The sequence below is a fragment of the Brienomyrus brachyistius genome, chromosome 14 (genome assembly GCF_023856365.1).
Source record: "Brienomyrus brachyistius isolate T26 chromosome 14, BBRACH_0.4, whole genome shotgun sequence".
Taxonomy (NCBI): domain Eukaryota; kingdom Metazoa; phylum Chordata; class Actinopteri; order Osteoglossiformes; family Mormyridae; genus Brienomyrus; species Brienomyrus brachyistius.
The window spans coordinates 15,879,972-15,896,889 of NC_064546.1; the positions used below are offsets into that span (position 1 = coordinate 15,879,972).

A 16,918-nucleotide genomic window follows, 5' to 3' on the forward strand; every position below is an offset into this window, starting at 1 on the left:
CCTTTTACCCACCCAGGGTGTGATCGAGATGGGGCCCGATGTCCCTCTGCTCAATGACTACAAGCAGGAGTTCTTCTGGAAGCGCTTTCCCCAGACAGTGCTGGGAGGTCCCCGCTTCAAGCTGGGCTACTGTGCCCCGCCATATGTCTACATCCACCAGATCATGCTGTTCCTGACGCCCTGGCTCATAGGCGGTGTGGGCACGCTGCTGCATCAGTTACAGGTTCTGGAAGAACTCAGTGCCGCCTCCCTTTCCGGAGGGCTTATGCTGGGGGCTGCCGTGGTTGTCCAGGCGCTGGCGGTGCGAGCAGCGCAGCGGACAGGGCGAGTGGAGCGCATACACGCAGCCAGCATCCTGGCGGAAGAGGAGGAGGTGGAGTTTGCAAGTTGTGCTGGCCCCGAGACCGTCCGCTTCCTCATCCCGGGAAAAAGACTCATCCCAAACACAGTGCTACATGCGGTGCTGGCTGGGGTCGTGTGCGGCCTGGGGACATGGTACCTCCTCCTCAGCAGACTCAGCAGCCTGTATGGGAGCCAGTGGGCTGCAGGACTGATCTTCATTCTAAGCTGGGTGACCCTATGCATAGGGGAATACTCCCTTATCATCAACACGGCCCCCGAGACGGCTACCTTTCAGCCACAGGACACCTATGAGATCACACCCCTCACCCGCCCGCTCTACATTTTAATTTTCATCGCTGTGGACATCGCTCAGAGGTAATGGACAGATCAAACACCCTTTTGTGTCGGAAAAGGGACCTGAAATCCCTGCCGCCAAATACAGGCTAGGCAACAGTAGTGGTTTGTAATAAATACATCCTCTCACTCTTGTGGTATGTGGTAGCAGCCAACAAGAGACACACTAAATGTTTCGGTGAACATGTAAAAATATCTGTACCATCTGACACCACAGATTCAGTAAGAGAAATGGCTTAACCTCAGAGCCGGTCCATGAGGCACTCTGTGCAGATGATGTTTACTAAGATGAAAATGTTTGCTGTTGACCTGCTCAGCTGCTCGTTCCCTGACTTGGTCCCAGCAGAGTGACGGGCCCCATTCCAGCGCTGGTGTTAAGCAGTCAGGTGCTCCACGTGCTTTTCCTCCTCTTGCCGCTGCTGTGGGCGCTGGGCATGCTGTCACCTCTAGATGCCCTTCTGCTCTGGGGAATGGAACAGACCTTGGTTTTTGGCTTGGGTGGATCACCAATGTCAACTAACTTCAGGTGACTGAACCACATCACACACTTAGCTCTTAGAGGTTCTATATACCTGGTTTTAAGTTTTGGTTAAGCCAGTTATTTTTTGCATGATTGTTTCCTGTACTGCAGGCTGCTGGTGATGTTCATGGTCTCTGTGTGTGTACCAGTTTGCACCTTCTTCATCCCTTCCACACTGGGCGTGGTGCTCTTCACCGTAGTCTTGGGCTTCCTACTCAGCCTGGATTTCAGCCAGGTCGGGGCGCTTCTGTGGGCTTGCAGGATGGATGGCCAGTCTGCAGATCTGTCTGCCAGGTTGCCTTCTTCACTGGGATGGGGTCTGGGCTGGAGAGAGGTGCTGCTCCACCTGGTCCTGCTGCTCGGGGCTCTGACTGAGGCTGGGCTTCTCCACTACTTCCTGCCCTCCCCCCAGGACTGGTCCGTGGGACCCCAGGCTGTTGCTGGCTACCTCTCACTAATTCTCTTTGTGATCAACTGGACTCTCCAAGAGGTCCAGGGTGTGTACCTCCTAGGAGGGGTCTTCCACAACCCTCTTTACCCCAAGGAAACGATGAACGTGAAGGTGTTCAAGGCGCAGAGTAAATGCCTTCGGATGGCTGGGATGATTAGGAGAGTGCTGGTCAATCTCGGTGAGGCTTTAGGTATTATTTACAGCAGTTTCTCAATCCAGGTCTTCCATTTTTGATCCTTACCAACTGCCAACACACCTGTTTCAGGCATTCGGTGATCTTGATTGGTTCAGGTCTGTTGGGAGTTAGGAAGGAGCAAAAATGTGAACCGCCTTGGGATCCCCAAGGACTGGGTTGAGCAACATTGATTTACAATGATCCTGTTTTGAAGTCCCAGTGTGACCTGCATTGAAATTATCTCTGTTCTCTGTCTGACGGCTCCCATTACAGTGGCACCATTTGCCATGATTGCCTTCCTGGCTATGGATGGCTCCCTGCAGGCTCTGCACACGGCATCCCTCAGTGTGGGTTTCACCCGGGCTTTCAGAGCAGTGAGTGACTCCCCGATGAGCCAGTTAGCCCAAATGGGCTGAACGAAGCTGGCTGCTCTCACCTGGTCTTGAGCAGACCCAGGGGGCGTCTTTCTGCAGCTCCATTACCACACCCTGAGTATACTGTTGCTCATAAGCAAAGCTCTATAGAAAAGAGGGGCTTGTTTGTAGCCAATTACATGCCAGATATAACTTACCTTTTTTCTCTCTCACAATAACATTTTTAATTAAAGAGAATGGTGTGTTTCCCGGAGTTAATGTGTGTGACTTTTTTTTTTTTTTTTTTTTTTTTTAAAGTAACAAACTTTAAGGTAGAACAGAATCATACAATTTGACCTGGAGTCAAGAGGGAGTAGCATGAGGAGGTCAGGGGAAGTTCTTTTAGCACGACAGCAGACTCTCTGAGCCTCTTCTCTTTCCAGGTTTGGCAGAGCACAGAGCACCTGCTGTTCCAGGTGACAGTGGTAGCTGTGGTGCGCCTTTTGGCAATGGGCTCTGAGCTACCCTGGTGGAATGACCTTGGGACGGGTGTCCAGCTCATTCTGGTAAGATGGTTTTTGCTGCAAGGGGGCCTGCAGGGCGAACGGCCTGGCACCAATGACCCCACCGCCCTCTGTTTCCTCAGGTGAGCTTGGCTAGCGACCGTCTGCTGCAGCTGGCCTCCAAGATGCGATTCGCCCTGACGGTGCTGGTGACCTCTTGGACAGAGAAGAAGCAGAGGCGGCAGTGGGTGGGCGCCCTCCTGGCCTTGAACGCCGCATTCAGTCCCCTGCTGCTGTGCACGCTTATCCTGTCAGCGCTACTCTCCGCCCCACTGCTCCCGCTCTTCACGCTGCCCGTCTTCCTGGTGGGATTCCCCCGGCCCCAGCGATGCTGGCCGGGCTCCGTGGGCACCGCATGCTCCTGCCCAGACTCCGTCTACTACCAGCAGATGAGCGGGAGCCTTGCAGCTGCCTTGCGGACCGCTTTTGCCGGGGGAGTGCTAGGTTCGTAACAGACCACCCCCTCTGGTCCAAACAGGGCCATGGGTAGAGGACATTTCAGCATGTGCCCCGAGCTTAAACATGTAATCCAGCCACAATGAGTAGTTAACAGAAGAAATGTAGAATGACAGGGGGCCCATGCAGAAATGGCTGGCTTACAACTCATTGCTCCACTATGAACGGTTCGATCCTGTAGGATAATGCAGGATGTCTGGTTGCTGCTGGGAGGTGCACATAACAGACTGTGAGTCGAGTTTTTAATGTGGCACATTGTCACATGGTGGGGGAGGGGTCACTAACACCCCTCGGCCTGGACCACTGGCAAAAGGAGCTGCAGTTGAATCATTCAGATTTGCATACATTACATTCTACTTACTTCCACATCATTAGCACAGTAATGCGCTTAGCTGGCCTAGTTGGGGCATCGTGCGGGTTAATTATTTAACGCCGATGCTGTGAATGCTGACAGCAAGGATACTTTATTTGCCAGGAAAACAACGGGGCTTGGATGTAAAATGGGCCTTTTGATGGATGTTTGTGTCCCTCCCTCCCTCCTGAAGATGAAGCAGAACACACAGGGTGTTTGTTTTCCTCTCAAAGCCCCGATTCTCATCCCCAGTACCTACTCCACATTCAAAAACCTTGGTGGGCAGACAGCAGCACCCCAGTTCTGTTAGTGGGTCATAGATTTACACCACAGTGTGACCAGAGGGACCATTGGAGAGCTCTGTGCACTGAAACAGAGATGGTCTACATGTCTGCCTTTCGACAGTCCCCACAGATATTCTCCTTATCCTGCGGGACGGGACTGTGCAGCAGGGGCCTCTCATGTCCTGATCTCAGCTTTCCAGACAGCTGGTGCTTACACATCTGTGGCCGACTGTCTGTCTGCGACCAACACACCTTCTGTGTGTCTCTCGCCTCGCAGGCCTTTCCAGTCCTGGGTCACACTTCCTCGGTCGTTTCCAGGATCGGATTGTGTGGATTAATGTCCTAGAGCGAGGCTTTGGCTACTGCTCGGTTAACATCAAGGTAGTACGATTTCAAACATTTCTGGGTTCACACAAATAATGTAAAGTACTGTGCACTGTCTTAGGCAGTCAGTAGAAATGTTGAAGGATACCTTTCTGAGTGAAAGGTGTATATTTGCTCAAAAAAAAAAGTAAATTCACTAAAACCAAATCACCAGTAACAATAAATATGAACCAGGATTTCTTCTGTTCGTCAAAAAATTACCAAGCTTTGCTTCCCAAACCTCTCCTCAGGGCACCTCAGCCATTTCATGTATTTGTTCAATTTCACCGCCAGCTCTCTTAATTAACTTAATTGATTAAATAACTCAAAGTGAAGTATTGATTAGCCAAACAAAGTGGGGTAGTGGTCAGACAAATACACTGGGGTATCGGACAGTTGCTGCAAGTACTATAGGAGAGATTTTCAAATGGCTTAGCTGACACCCGTTGACAGACAGTTTTCATAGATCATTTACACATTTTCTTTGACTGCCTAAGACTTTTACACCATATCGTAAGGATTCGGCTCTGATTGGATTCAGTTTGGACCAATTTAATATGCATATGCATTTCAGCGTCCTGTTACTCAAAATGTGTGTAGGTCTCCCCCCTCACTGTAACATACCTGTAGCCTGATGCTCTTTAAGGTACACACCTTTGTTCCAGGGCTTAGAACTGCAGGAGACCTCGTGCCACACAGCTGAGGCAAGGCGGGTGGATGAAGTGTTTGAAAGTGCTTTTGAAGCTCCAGATGGGCTGGGACTCCCCACAGGCCTGAACCTGCACTGGGGCAATGCAATGACCCCCTGCGCCGCGCTGCCCATCTGCACCTATTCCGACGCCCGAAGTGTGTTGACAGGAATCATCGACTCGCACACCAACCTGCACCAACTGAGAGACGACTTCCTGAAGGTCCTCGTATGGGTGCTCCTTCAGTACTGCGTCCGGGGTGGCAAGGCCTTCGCGGCCGGTCCTGGCTACAAGCCAGAGAGCCGCTTGCAGGACTCTGGGCCCCAGAGCCCACCAGATGCCCCCTCTCCGGAGTGCCGACAGGACAGCCCCAGCCTGAACTCACTGAGCGACTGGTCCGACGAGGACGACCTGTTCGGTCCGCAGCCTGCCAGGAAGACGACGGCACTGGTGAGTGTAGAGGCTCCCCTGCCAGCTGGTCCATCGCTTCCTGGGTCCGTGGAGTTAAACAGCCTCTACGGGGATGTGCCGCTCTCCGCCATTCAGCCCCTACAGCCACTGGGCCTAGGGCTTCCGGCCATGGATCGGGGTCAGGAGAGTGAAGTACCCGGCCTCGTGGGGTTCACCCCTCCCGGGGTGAAATTTGGCTCACCCCATGCAGATCAGTTGGAGCCGCCCCTGGCCTGGAGGACCGCGCCCCTGGCCGCCTCCCGTCCACAGCAGCTGAGGCTGGCTTTCCCTGAGGAGTGGTTCCACTTCGTGTTAGGAAGGCTAGGGCCGGCCATTCAGAGAGAGACTCCCAAGGCGGTGGCCGAGGCTATGCGGGAACTGCATGCGCAGGTGGCCCTGAACTGTTTGGTTGCACTGGGTGCCGAGACCACCACGCCCAGCCCCAGCTACGTGTACAGGGTCTACTGCGGGGATGTTCCCTGGACTGAAGGCCTTGACTGGCTCACCAGCAACACAGAATTGTACCATCTCACGATTAAAGCGTTCAGGTATAGTAAGCATCACCCCGTACACACGCACCATGAAGTCAGTATGTGTATAGCTGGGAAACACACAACCCTACTTCCTGTATCCAGGTACAGCTTCAAGCTGCTGTTGGACCAGGCCAGCCTGGGAGCCATAGGAGGCCCTGAGGAGCTCCTGAGTACCCTGGAGGAATATGAACAAGACTGGTACATCGGCCTGGCATCGGAGCACGGCTGGCGAGATGCCGTCCTGCAGGAGAAGCCTTTCCTTTTCTCCCTGGGTTACGACATCACTATGGTAACATCTGGCTGTGCCATGTTAACATCAAGGGAATGGAACATTGCGGTTTATGGGGTCCAGCCCAGTAAGAAGCACCTCTTTTCACAGGGCACCTACACCGGCCGTGTCCTCACACTGCAGGAGGTTCTGGTGCAGCTGGGCCACCTCAATGGGGAGGGAGTGCGGGGCCAATGGGCCAACCTGTCCTGGGAGCTGCTATACGCCACCAACGATGACGAGGAGCGCTACAGCATCCAGGCACACCCCATGCTCCTGCGCAACCTCACCGTTCAGGCCGCAGACCCACCACTGGGCTACCCCATCTACTCTTCTGCTCCACTGCACCTGCCCATCTTCTGATAGCACAGCACCGGTGAATCCACTCTGACAACGTGCACCAGCAGTGTTGGGATGGGGCCGCGCCGGTTTTGAGGCCGTCCAGTCTTCACCCATTCAGGCAGCACGCATTAAAGATTTTTAACTTGAGGAACATCTTACCCAGGCTTCTTCTGTAATACCACAAGAGCTCCAGAACAATCAGGTTGAATTTTCATGTCAGATGGAGTTCAAAGCAATTTCGTAACCATGCCCCGCAAGAATGTAAGTCCCATGAAACGCACTTCTCACGTCAACACTGACACATTCAGTTTCACGTCCTCGCCGAACAGAAGGTGCACTTAGAGGCACAAAGCTGTAAAAGAATGACCATGTACTCACCCTGATGATGGTGTCCAGTCAGATCTACATATGGGCTGTGGTACAGCAACAGTTCCATAACAGTTTAGTGTGTTACTACAGAAATCGTTCCTATTAACAGAAGATTCTTAGTGCCATTTCGAAGCTGTAAGCGACCATCTTCATATATCAACAATCAGCCCAGTGCTTCCAGTTTACTGTACGCCATCTCACAATCAGCTCCTGTCTCATTTAATGGTTCTCAATCCAGAAAAGGGATTTTTTTTTTTATAGAGGAACAAAGTATGTGCCTTGGTCTGTTTTTTTGTACTGTTAATTGCAGGATTTAGTTATTTTCAGAGCTGTGTTTTACAGGTGTTTACAGTCAAGGTTTCCTGTAAGAAGTGTCCTAAATGCCCCTATTGTTTTAAGCTGTGATTCCTCTATACTGTGTATTGTATATAATTGTAAGATATAAATGGCTTTTTCACAGAAATATGGTTTTGCTTTGTCAAAAGGCAAACGGCTTTCTGTCTATGAACGTCAGCAAATATACAGGCTTAGTAAACGTCCTCTAATTTGTTTAAGCAGCAAATGAGTTTAATGTAAATAACCTTGCGAGTCTCAAGACACATGTATCACTGGAGGTTGTGCTTCCCTCAAGCTGACACGTAAGCCCGACCTTGAGAGTACGAGGCCCGCTATCTGTGCAGGTTTACAGCCCATGCCGTGAGCGCATCAATCCGCCATCCTTGTTTTTGTTTTAGACCCGAGAGAAAAGCCAGAATTGACACGCTCTGAATGCGTCGCTGCGTGAAAGTGGCAGCGCCGAGCGGGATGTGGCGATGCACAATGCGGCGGCGCAGCTCGAGAGCGGCTCATTCAGGACTAACGACTGGGAGCGTTAACCAGGAGCTGCCAAGCTAATGCTGCGAGGCCCAGGGCCACAGCCCAAGCAGACCTCCAGCGTTCTCATGCTTTTAATGTCAGTCTGATCATTTAGTGTGGCAATTACAGCTCGACTTAGGCTGACTGTGGGAGAGAGCTCAGCCGTGGCAGGAGCGTCGGGGTCCGGTGGTCGTCAGACGCACGCCAGGCACGCCTACTCACGAGGCCTTAAGTGCACACCACCCCCCACCCCCCCGAGGCCGCCCAACGACAATATCATCCTGCATTAGTGGTCGCATTACGTCTCCACAAACCGTCCTCGGAGTGGGGGGGGGGGGGGGGAGTGCTGTTGTGAAGCCGTGGAGGAGAGACCCCAAACAAAGAGCCAGGTCCATTAGACCTGTGGAACTGCTTATCCACCGGGTCCATTAACAAGCATGACATTAAATCAGCCTTTGAACCATTTTTATTCTGATTTCAACATTTAAGTAACAGGAAAAGCACCACGGTGACAGAGAGGCCAAGCTTTTCTTGATTTAAACAAACAAACAAAATGAAAAAAAGGCCTCAGGACGTCTTGGGCTTTGTAAAGTAAGAGGAATCCGCATCCTGCAAAAAGAGAAAACGTATGAGGTGATCGGCGTTTCTGTGAGCCGACCAGATAAGTGACACAGTGGTGTCAGAGGCAGGCCTGTGCCGATGCTGGGACCCCTGCGTTTGGGGCCGACAGGTTACAGAGTGCCAGCTGACAGCCTCCTGGTGTCTCGACGTTCCACCAAGCGCCCCCCCGATCTGCTCTCTTCACACCAATGCTGATCGTGCACCTCAACACATACCGATTTTCTGCCCAACCACAGACTAGCTGATGATGATGTGATAAGCTCTGACTGGGATCAGGTGAAGTCACAAAAGCCCCTAATGTTCTTAATGGCTGCATAATTAACCATTTATCTAATTGTTGCTTGATCTCAAACACTGACTAAGATGGTCCATGAGAATTATAGGTTTCTCACTGCCTTGAATCCCCAGTTCTCTACTTATGGCCATATTTTTCCTAGATAAAGACACGTCTGGCTTGTAGGAGATTTACTTGCACAAAAATGTTCTGAGGGCAGACTGAAAAATGATTGGTTATTTCTCTGAACCAATCAGATTGTAGAAGAGCTGGGTCCAAGAAACTAGCAGAGGCAGGGCCAAGACATCTGTTTGGTTGGTCCTGCCTTCTGTAGTTGCATGGACCCACCTCCTGTACAATCTGATTGGTTATCTCTCACAACCAATCATTTTTCGTTCTGCCCTCAAAACATTTTTGTATAAGTAGAACTGCCAGGGGGCTGTTCCACGAACCGAGCTTATAAAATTGAGGATTATTTGTAATAGCCTCGCTTGAGTTAGCTTCGCTTCAGTTCACTAACCATTCACTTCAGGCTCATTGAGTTCCGCGAACAAAATTCAGGTGTATTTAATTTCCGCTAATTCAAGCCAAGCTTGACAAGCGAGGCTCGTGCGCGTCCATGTGATATAGAAGGCAGCCTTGTTCATCGATGCTGCATAAGTAAGAATGGAAGGGAAGGAAAGAGCTGCGTTTTTTTCCCAGGCGGAGCAAGAATTATTACTGCAAGCCTATGAGGACTAGAGAGACATAATAACCAGGGGGGAACACAAGCGGTATTATCAAATCTCATGAGGCTGCATGGCAGGAAATAGCTGACAGGTTAAATGCATAAGAACATGATTTAAGTAACCTTTGTGTTAAGGATGTAAAAATATTTAACAACTAAATAAGAACAGTTTCAAGTCTTCAAAATGTATAGTCACAATAATATTTCCTTTTACATATGTATTTTGTTACCAGTTGTAAGGTACTTTAATGGTATTTTAAACACATTTATAAACAGGACAGCTTAATTATATGGGTCCATCTTAGACAAAAAGTGATATATAATTGTAATTATTAATAATGCTTGGTTTAAGGAGCAACATGAGTGGAATGAAAAGGTCCTGGCAGATTAAATACAAAAATATTCTTCGGAATGGTAAAAAGTAAATCTAATTCGAACTACCTTTTTAAAGAATTAATTTAAAGCCCACATTGCATTGTATAATGTAGCCACCAAAAAGAGAGGGGGGGCCCACCTCCAGCAACCCGGGGCCCACCTCAGGTATTGTACAGCAATAAGCATGGGTACCCTCTGTCACCAAGCAACACGCCAGGAAAAATTCCTATAACAGAATGAACGTAGACACATCAGACTGTAGTATAATAAACTATAGTATATTTGTGAATTTTAGTTGACTGAGCCAGTGAAGACTCGCGAAAAATTCTGGCATCATGTACCGACCTTGGCCATTTTGCCGCAACGTTTGAAATGAGATGTTCAGCAGTGCATACACTGTACCATCTGAAACATTTTAGGAAATGGTAATGATATACATTGATATTGACGGATGAGTACACTTTCACCTTTTATATATAAATGTGAGGTATTATCAGTACTTACCTGTACATTAATACTGTGATATGATTTGCGGTTTATGTAATCAGGCTCTGTTGGACCTGCTGGAGCCTTTATCCTCACATGTGTACAGTCAATGGCTCCAATGACGTTAGGAAAGCCTGACAAATTAAATTCAGTTACTGATCAGCTAATGAATTATTGTGCTGTAAATGACTAGATGTTTAAAGATTCAGCACCATTAAATCCAAAGTTTCCTTAATGCCAAGAAAGCCTCGGTGGCCAGGAAAGGTAATGAATACATTTAAAAAGGACTTTAATGTAACGTAAATCTCCCTGATTTCACGGCACACTGTAGCTTTGCTTAAATGTTCAGCATCCCCCACACTGCACAGAAATGAACCACTGGCAAAGTGTGTTAGAAATGTAAGGTTCCAATAACTGACACAAATATGTAATACCGCATCTACCAAGTCTATAGCGCTCATATAAATAATCATCCGGAAAATGGAACGGATCTATCCTGGGCCGAAGTACTTGTGGAACCTGTTGCCTTAAAGCTCTACGAATGAGCCGCGCTCCCTCATCAACTGGATTATGAATAAAGGGGCACGCCATGGTTATTCATGTAAAAGCCGTCACTGCACTCCTTGTCATTTTATACTTTCTGAGTAATTGGAATCACCTGCATTTGAGGGTCGATGTGTGTGACAGAGGGAGAGAACAGCAGCAGAATAATCCCAGCCCCACAGACTGTCGTGCTGTGTGACATCACATGGTTTGTCCAATCATATCCATCAAGCTAAGCTAAGCTTCACAGCTAACCTGCCACATAGCAGCCTTGTCCAAGAGCATATGCTGACATAGTAACTAAGCGGAGCTTCAGGTTAGCCTCGTTTGTGGAACCGAATTTGGAAAAATTAAGCCGGGATTGTCGAAATAAACCTGGCTTTTGAGGTTAGCTCGCTTCGTGGAACAGCCCCCAGGAGCACATGCATGTCCTTAGGTACGACAACGGCTCAGAGTTTGTATACTAACCAGTCCAGCCTTGAAGTTCTCCATTCTCCTTTTACCCAACATGCCAGTGATACTCCAGGCCCAGGTGGGTGCATACTGCCATAGGTAGGGCATGAGCAGGAACGGCTGCTGACCGATCCACATCTCCTTGACCTGATTGGCTATGCCCACCAACATCAAGCGTACGCACCGCGAGGTGGCCATCTTGTGGCTCTGTTCTCCTGCGACAGCTACCGGCTGAATGGGGGCGAGACAGAAAGCAGGACACACTTCAGCACGGATCCTTCCATCCATGGCTTCCTGGACACCAAACCTCCTGCTTCCCCAAAAGTTAACATACCCGATGTAATTCCTCGGTGAAGGCATTTTGGACGATACCAGACTGCACAGGCCCCGGACATACAGTGCTTATGGTGATCCCGGGGTAGTCTGCCAGCTCAGTGCGCAGCGAGTTGAAAAAACCCTAAAGGGAAAAATAAATCAGGGTGAAAGGTGGTTGACGTGACAAACCCACCAATCTCAGACCAGCGACAGTCCTTGGCACCCACCCTTCTGCTGCTACAGAAGTTAATTAACGATTCCTGAGGCTCCGTGAGCATCTCACCTGCAGGGCATGCTTGCTAGCAGAGTAGCCAGTGACCAGGGGTGCCCCCGCCAGCCCCACCACACTGCTGACCGCTACCAGGGTGCCGGTGCCCTGCTGCATCATGTGTGGCAAGACGTGCTTGGTGACCGACACGCTGCCCAGATAGTTGATGTCCATCAGGGCCTGGATAACTTCCAGATTCGTGTCCTGGAACAGGGAGCGCTGACTGCGCCCCCCATTGTTGATCAGGATGTCAATCTGTAAAAAAGAGGGGGGGGGGGTACATTTAGCTGGGCCGTTCTTGCAACCAAACGCATTGAACTAAACAGGATGTGCACTCAATGCGAGCAGAGGCTTAAAGTGTCAGGGGCACCATAGCTGTCCATGGTATTTGGGAATCTGTTTATAGGATTCTGCTAGTGGCCAGAGTGTGTGACTACTGACCAGGACAGTAGCTGCAATCTATATCTCAGTGCAAGCTCAGCTAAGCTCCAATCTACCACAGCACTCCAATAAACTGAGGCTGACACTTGCTCATCAGATCAGAGCCCAGCTAAGACCCCAGATCAGAGCAGTACAAGTGTTACTCTTAAGAAACCCTGCGCACACTGGCAGGCATGACGACAGGCAGAAAAATTAAAACTTCCTGGTTGGCGTGCTTGTCAGACACAAGGAAACCGTGTACGGCACATTCTGTACGCACAGCAAACACGCTCCACGTGGGTCAGACTGGCGAAGAGCCGCTGAAATGCCTTGAAACGGCAGATGCGAAGTGCGTCAGAAGTAAATACAAATGGAAAGATAATAATTCATAATTCATCCCCATTGCCTTACATTGCCAAAGTGCTGTATCGCGACCCTCGTTTTGGCAGCATGAGTGTCTCGCTCCAGCAAGTCAAAGGGAAGGACCAAAACGTCCCCTTCCTTCAAACTGCCGAGCTCTGTAAATTCAAAGAAGAAGTGCTGTCATGACAAAGCAGGGCAGCTGAACATCTCTCAGCACAAGCAGAGGGAAAACGCCCTCTTCCTCTTAGATAAACATACAAAAAAAATAAACACTGTCACGATGAGCCACTGAAATTGACAGCAGACCATGTGACAAAATCATCCAGGTCCATCTCCTCACTGCTTTCTTACCCAAACAATGGTTCTTCACCTTCTGCAGCTCAACCTCCCGCGTGCCGGAGATGATCAGGCGAGCCCCCAGGCTTGCTAGCTGACAGGCCAGCTCCTTTCCTATGCCGCTGGAAGCCCCTGTAATCCAAACCACCTTTCCCCGCAATGTACTCTCTGGGGGCCAGAGAGGGACAGCAGCCAAATAAGGATCAATGGCAAACATACAAGCAAAGTTAAGTGAGGACACCACTTTGAAAGGAGGGTAAATGTATCACAGGGTACATACAGCATCAAGTACATCGTGTGCGGTCCCTTAGATTAGCGGTTGGCAACATTTTGATGTTGGCTGACTTGTTCATATAGCAAAAAACAGACGGAGAAAACCGTCATATGGGTGCCGATGGATCGATCGGGGATTTCAAGTTTAACCATGAGAACAGGAAAAAAAAGTTTATTACAAGAAATGTGTCAAAACCCCCTGCGTTCCGCAGCCGGGTGGAATACTTGCAACGTTCTGGGGTTTGGGAATGCCCACCCTGGACCTTGTGTCTTACGAACCATCGCTGGATAAACATTTTTGCGGTATGAAAGACAGCAGGAGCACTATGCAAGTACTCTCTATGCCTTATGGGACACCCTAAGTTTAGATTAAGCGAAACCATGATGAGACTTGACTCTGTCTAGAAATCACACTGCCTTTGTGCAAGAGTAGTAGGGCTGGGTGATATCATATAGATATTGCATTGCACACGTGCAATAATCACCAGGGCTTCAGATGACAGGCATAACATTTAAGCAGGCGCCAGCTTTTCGGTGCTATACGGATATTTATTTACGCCCACAATTTGTTAAGCAGTTTAGTAGTATGGCTAAAATATTAATGAGGTTTTGTATAACGCCAAAAATTCTTTATTAGTATAAATACGGCATATCCTTATGTTTATCCACAAGATCTACTCTTTTAAAAGATGTACTGGCTGCTCTTCTTAACCGGGACTTCAGTGCATATTTCACTGACGTATAGGCCTGCCAAACCGTAGTATACCAAAACAGTATAATGTGGTGTGCTCCGCTAATCGAAATTTAGAAACATAAAATTTATACAGATTACTAACTTTTGGGTATCACAAAACGCATCTCATTAATATTTAAGCCGTGCTAATAATCTTCGTACCAAATTATGGGCGTAAATAAACGTCCGTATAGCACCGAAAAGCTGGCGGCCGCAAAAAATGCTTCGACTGTCATCTGAAGCCCATGTGATAATTGCGCATGCGCAACATAATATGGATATGACATCGCGGAGCCCTAAAGAGTAGCGGTATTAAACATGCACACACGTCAGAGGGAGGACGCCGGAGTTCTGTATGTCAAACGGTCAAACTACACTACAAATTACAACCAATATTAAACCTAACAGTTTCGCTCATAAAGTTCAAATTTGACCCATTTACATGGTTGCCAGCTGCGGGCAGCTGCTGACGTGAGATTCTTACGTCTGCACAGGCATTGATATGTAGGTAACAGTTTTATTACCTTGTAAATAGTCTGTAGGGTTTTCAAACTACCCCAACGCTTTTGATGTAGCTTAGATTTATAATGGAATTATATAGATCTACCGTAAGATTTCTTGTGTGAGTGTCACGCCACATGCGTGACAGCTGGCAACCCTGCAGTAAACACAATTTAAACTCTGCAGCACACAGACGGAGGTTACCTGGCGTCTTTCCAAACGTCACCATCCAGAGCAAAGTCAGATCGGCGTCCGCAAAGATGAAACGAATCACCTGAACGAGCAAGTACAGCGCTGTGCCGAGGCACAGCAAGGTCGCCACACAGCAATCCATTGATCGGGCGCTATAAATACAAAGTCGTGTAGAGCAAAGAACTGTCAATATTAACACAGAGACCGGCCATAATGCGAGCTGTGGAAGGGCAGTTTCCGTTTGTACTTATTGAATGTCACCGTAGATCATACTGTGTCTGACAATCAAGACTTCGTTTAATTTCCATAGGTGTGAACATCTTGTTAGTCCACAGTCAGGCACACACAAAGAAGTATTTTACGAATAAAGCTGCTTGCTTCTTATTACAACGTAGTTTGAAAAAAGAGGAACAGACTACCCCAGCCTTACAGTTAGAGTAAATGTTCAGTGAATCGTTTCTCATTAACAGACACTGCTTACGGGTAGAAGAGCATAGGCGTCTCAAATTATAAAGTCTAATTCCTGACTTATTGGATATCGAGTTCGAATCAGTCAAAGTCTGAGTATTATAACATCGCTCAATATTGCGCAACACTAAGGACATCATGAAGTTAACAAGATAAAATAAATTAAAGCAAACTGAGGGAACGTTAATACGTAAATACATGTGGATCAGTTAACTGTGCATCTCCTATGAATTTAAAATATAAGAACTAAAATGTACGCCACTACTACACACACCTGCATCACATCTACTCACCGAAAACAAAAAATAAACCAATCCGGAAGTACGGCGTAGTACGGGAAGTAATATTGCCGTTTTCCCACGCCCCTTAATTGACGTCGGCAAAGTTAGTTTACGGTTCGTTATTCACGTTACAAACGGCCGTAAAAACCTTATATGTGCACAAAAAAATGCGAATTGTTGCTTCTTCGTATAGTCCTGATGTATGAATTCAGAAAATACAAATAAATTGGCTTAAAACCGCCTATAATGCATTTTGGCCATTTATATTCATTAGCGTCTCACGTCAAGACCAGACGTCCTCATAACCCCAAAAGCATCTCATATTGAACATCCTGATTTGTGAAAAATTTCACAACTGATAACACGTCCATATATCGTGTGTAAACCCATAAAAACACAGTGAAAAACACGAGTTTTAAGGAGGACCGGAGAGATAGGTCTTAAGGTGGACCAACAATATAGCCCAAATACACACATTATGACTGATTAAATACCCTAAAAATGACCAACATGACCTGACTGACCAAAACAAAACTTTCACAATTCGGAGTGAGTCCTCCAAATGCACTTTTCACGTCCTCGCCGAACAGAAGGTGCACTTAGAGGCACAAAGCTGTAAAAGAATGATCATGTACTCACACTGATGATGGTGTCCAGTCAGATCTACATATGGGCTGTGGTACAGCAACAGTTCCATAATAGTTTAGTGTCTTACTACAGAATTCGTTCCTATTAACAGAAGATTCTTAGTGCCATTTCGAAGCTGTAAGCGACCATCTTCATATATCAACAATCAGCCCAGTGCTTCCAGTTTACTGTACGCCATCTCACAATCAGCTCCTGTCTCATTTAATGGTTCTCAATCCAGAAAAGGGATTTTTTTTTTTTTTTATAGAGGAACAAAGTATGTGCCTTGGTCTGTTTTTTTGTACTGTTAATTGCAGGGTTTAGTTATTTTCAGAGCTGTGTTTTACAGGTGTTTACAGTCAAGGTTTCCTGTAAGAAGTGTCCTAAATGCCCCTATTGTTTTAAGCTGTGATTCCTCTATACTGTGTATTGTATATAATTGTAAGACATACATGGCTTTTTCACAGAAATATGGTTTTGCTTTGTCAAAAGGCAAACGGCTTTCTGTTTATGAACGTCAGCAAATATACAGGCTTAGTAAACGCCCTCTAATTTGTTTAAGCAGCAGTTGAATTTAATGTAAATAACCTTGTGAGTCTCTCAAGACACATGTATCACTGGAGGTTGTGCTTCCCTCAAGCTGACACGTAAGCCCGACCTTGAGAGTACGAGGCCCGCTATCTGTGCAGGTTTACAGCCCATGCCGTGAGCGCATCAATCCGCCATCCTTGTTTTTGTTTTAGACCCGAGAGAAAAGCCAGAATTGACACGCTCTGAATGCGTCGCTGCGTGAAAGTGGCAGCGCCGAGCGGGATGTGGCGATGCACAATGCGGCGGCGCAGCTCGAGAGCGGTTCATTCAGGACTAACGACTGGGAGCGTTAACCAGGAGCTGCCAAGCTAATGCTGCGAGGCCCAGGGCCACAGCCCAAGCAGACCTCCAG

At 48.0% G+C, this 16,918-nt stretch overlaps 2 protein-coding genes across 7 annotated transcripts; one reads left to right on the plus strand and one right to left on the minus strand.

Annotated features, from left to right (window-relative positions):
* Nucleotides 1–28: 28 nt before the first annotated feature.
* Nucleotides 29–16,445, plus strand: pcnx4 (pecanex 4). 4 transcript variants are annotated; one of them, XR_007382352.1, is made up of 11 exons: nucleotides 29–717; nucleotides 1,040–1,222; nucleotides 1,328–1,845; nucleotides 2,116–2,216; nucleotides 2,639–2,761; nucleotides 2,842–3,202; nucleotides 4,128–4,231; nucleotides 4,879–5,900; nucleotides 5,988–6,174; nucleotides 6,265–6,827; nucleotides 15,942–16,445. XR_007382352.1 is itself a non-coding variant. In XM_048975049.1 (10 exons), the coding sequence occupies exons 1-10, from the start codon at nucleotides 29–31 to the stop codon at nucleotides 6,514–6,516; spliced, it is 3,540 nt and encodes a 1,179-aa protein (XP_048831006.1). In that variant the 3' UTR covers nucleotides 6,517–7,327. The 4 variants fall into 4 exon arrangements, 2 of the variants coding, with proteins under 2 accessions (XP_048831006.1, XP_048831007.1); XR_007382353.1 differs by having other exon boundaries at nucleotides 15,952–16,445; XM_048975049.1 differs by lacking the exon at nucleotides 15,942–16,445 and having other exon boundaries at nucleotides 6,265–7,327.
* LOC125707750 (dehydrogenase/reductase SDR family member 7-like) lies at nucleotides 8,168–15,674 on the minus strand. Of its 3 annotated transcripts, none has more exons than XR_007382355.1 (11): nucleotides 15,361–15,674; nucleotides 14,612–14,751; nucleotides 12,916–13,068; nucleotides 12,613–12,719; nucleotides 11,797–12,036; nucleotides 11,533–11,655; nucleotides 11,214–11,429; nucleotides 10,221–10,336; nucleotides 10,062–10,121; nucleotides 9,856–9,942; nucleotides 8,168–8,328 (listed from the first exon to the last, which is right to left on the minus strand). XR_007382355.1 is itself a non-coding variant. In XM_048975059.1 (8 exons), the coding sequence occupies exons 2-8, from the start codon at nucleotides 14,739–14,741 to the stop codon at nucleotides 8,287–8,289; spliced, it is 1,011 nt and encodes a 336-aa protein (XP_048831016.1). In that variant the 5' UTR covers nucleotides 14,742–14,751; nucleotides 15,342–15,409; the 3' UTR covers nucleotides 8,168–8,286. The 3 variants fall into 3 exon arrangements, 1 of the variants encoding a protein (XP_048831016.1); XR_007382354.1 differs by having other exon boundaries at nucleotides 15,342–15,410; XM_048975059.1 differs by lacking the exons at nucleotides 9,856–9,942; nucleotides 10,062–10,121; nucleotides 10,221–10,336 and having other exon boundaries at nucleotides 15,342–15,409.
* Nucleotides 16,446–16,918: the final 473 nt, after the last annotated feature.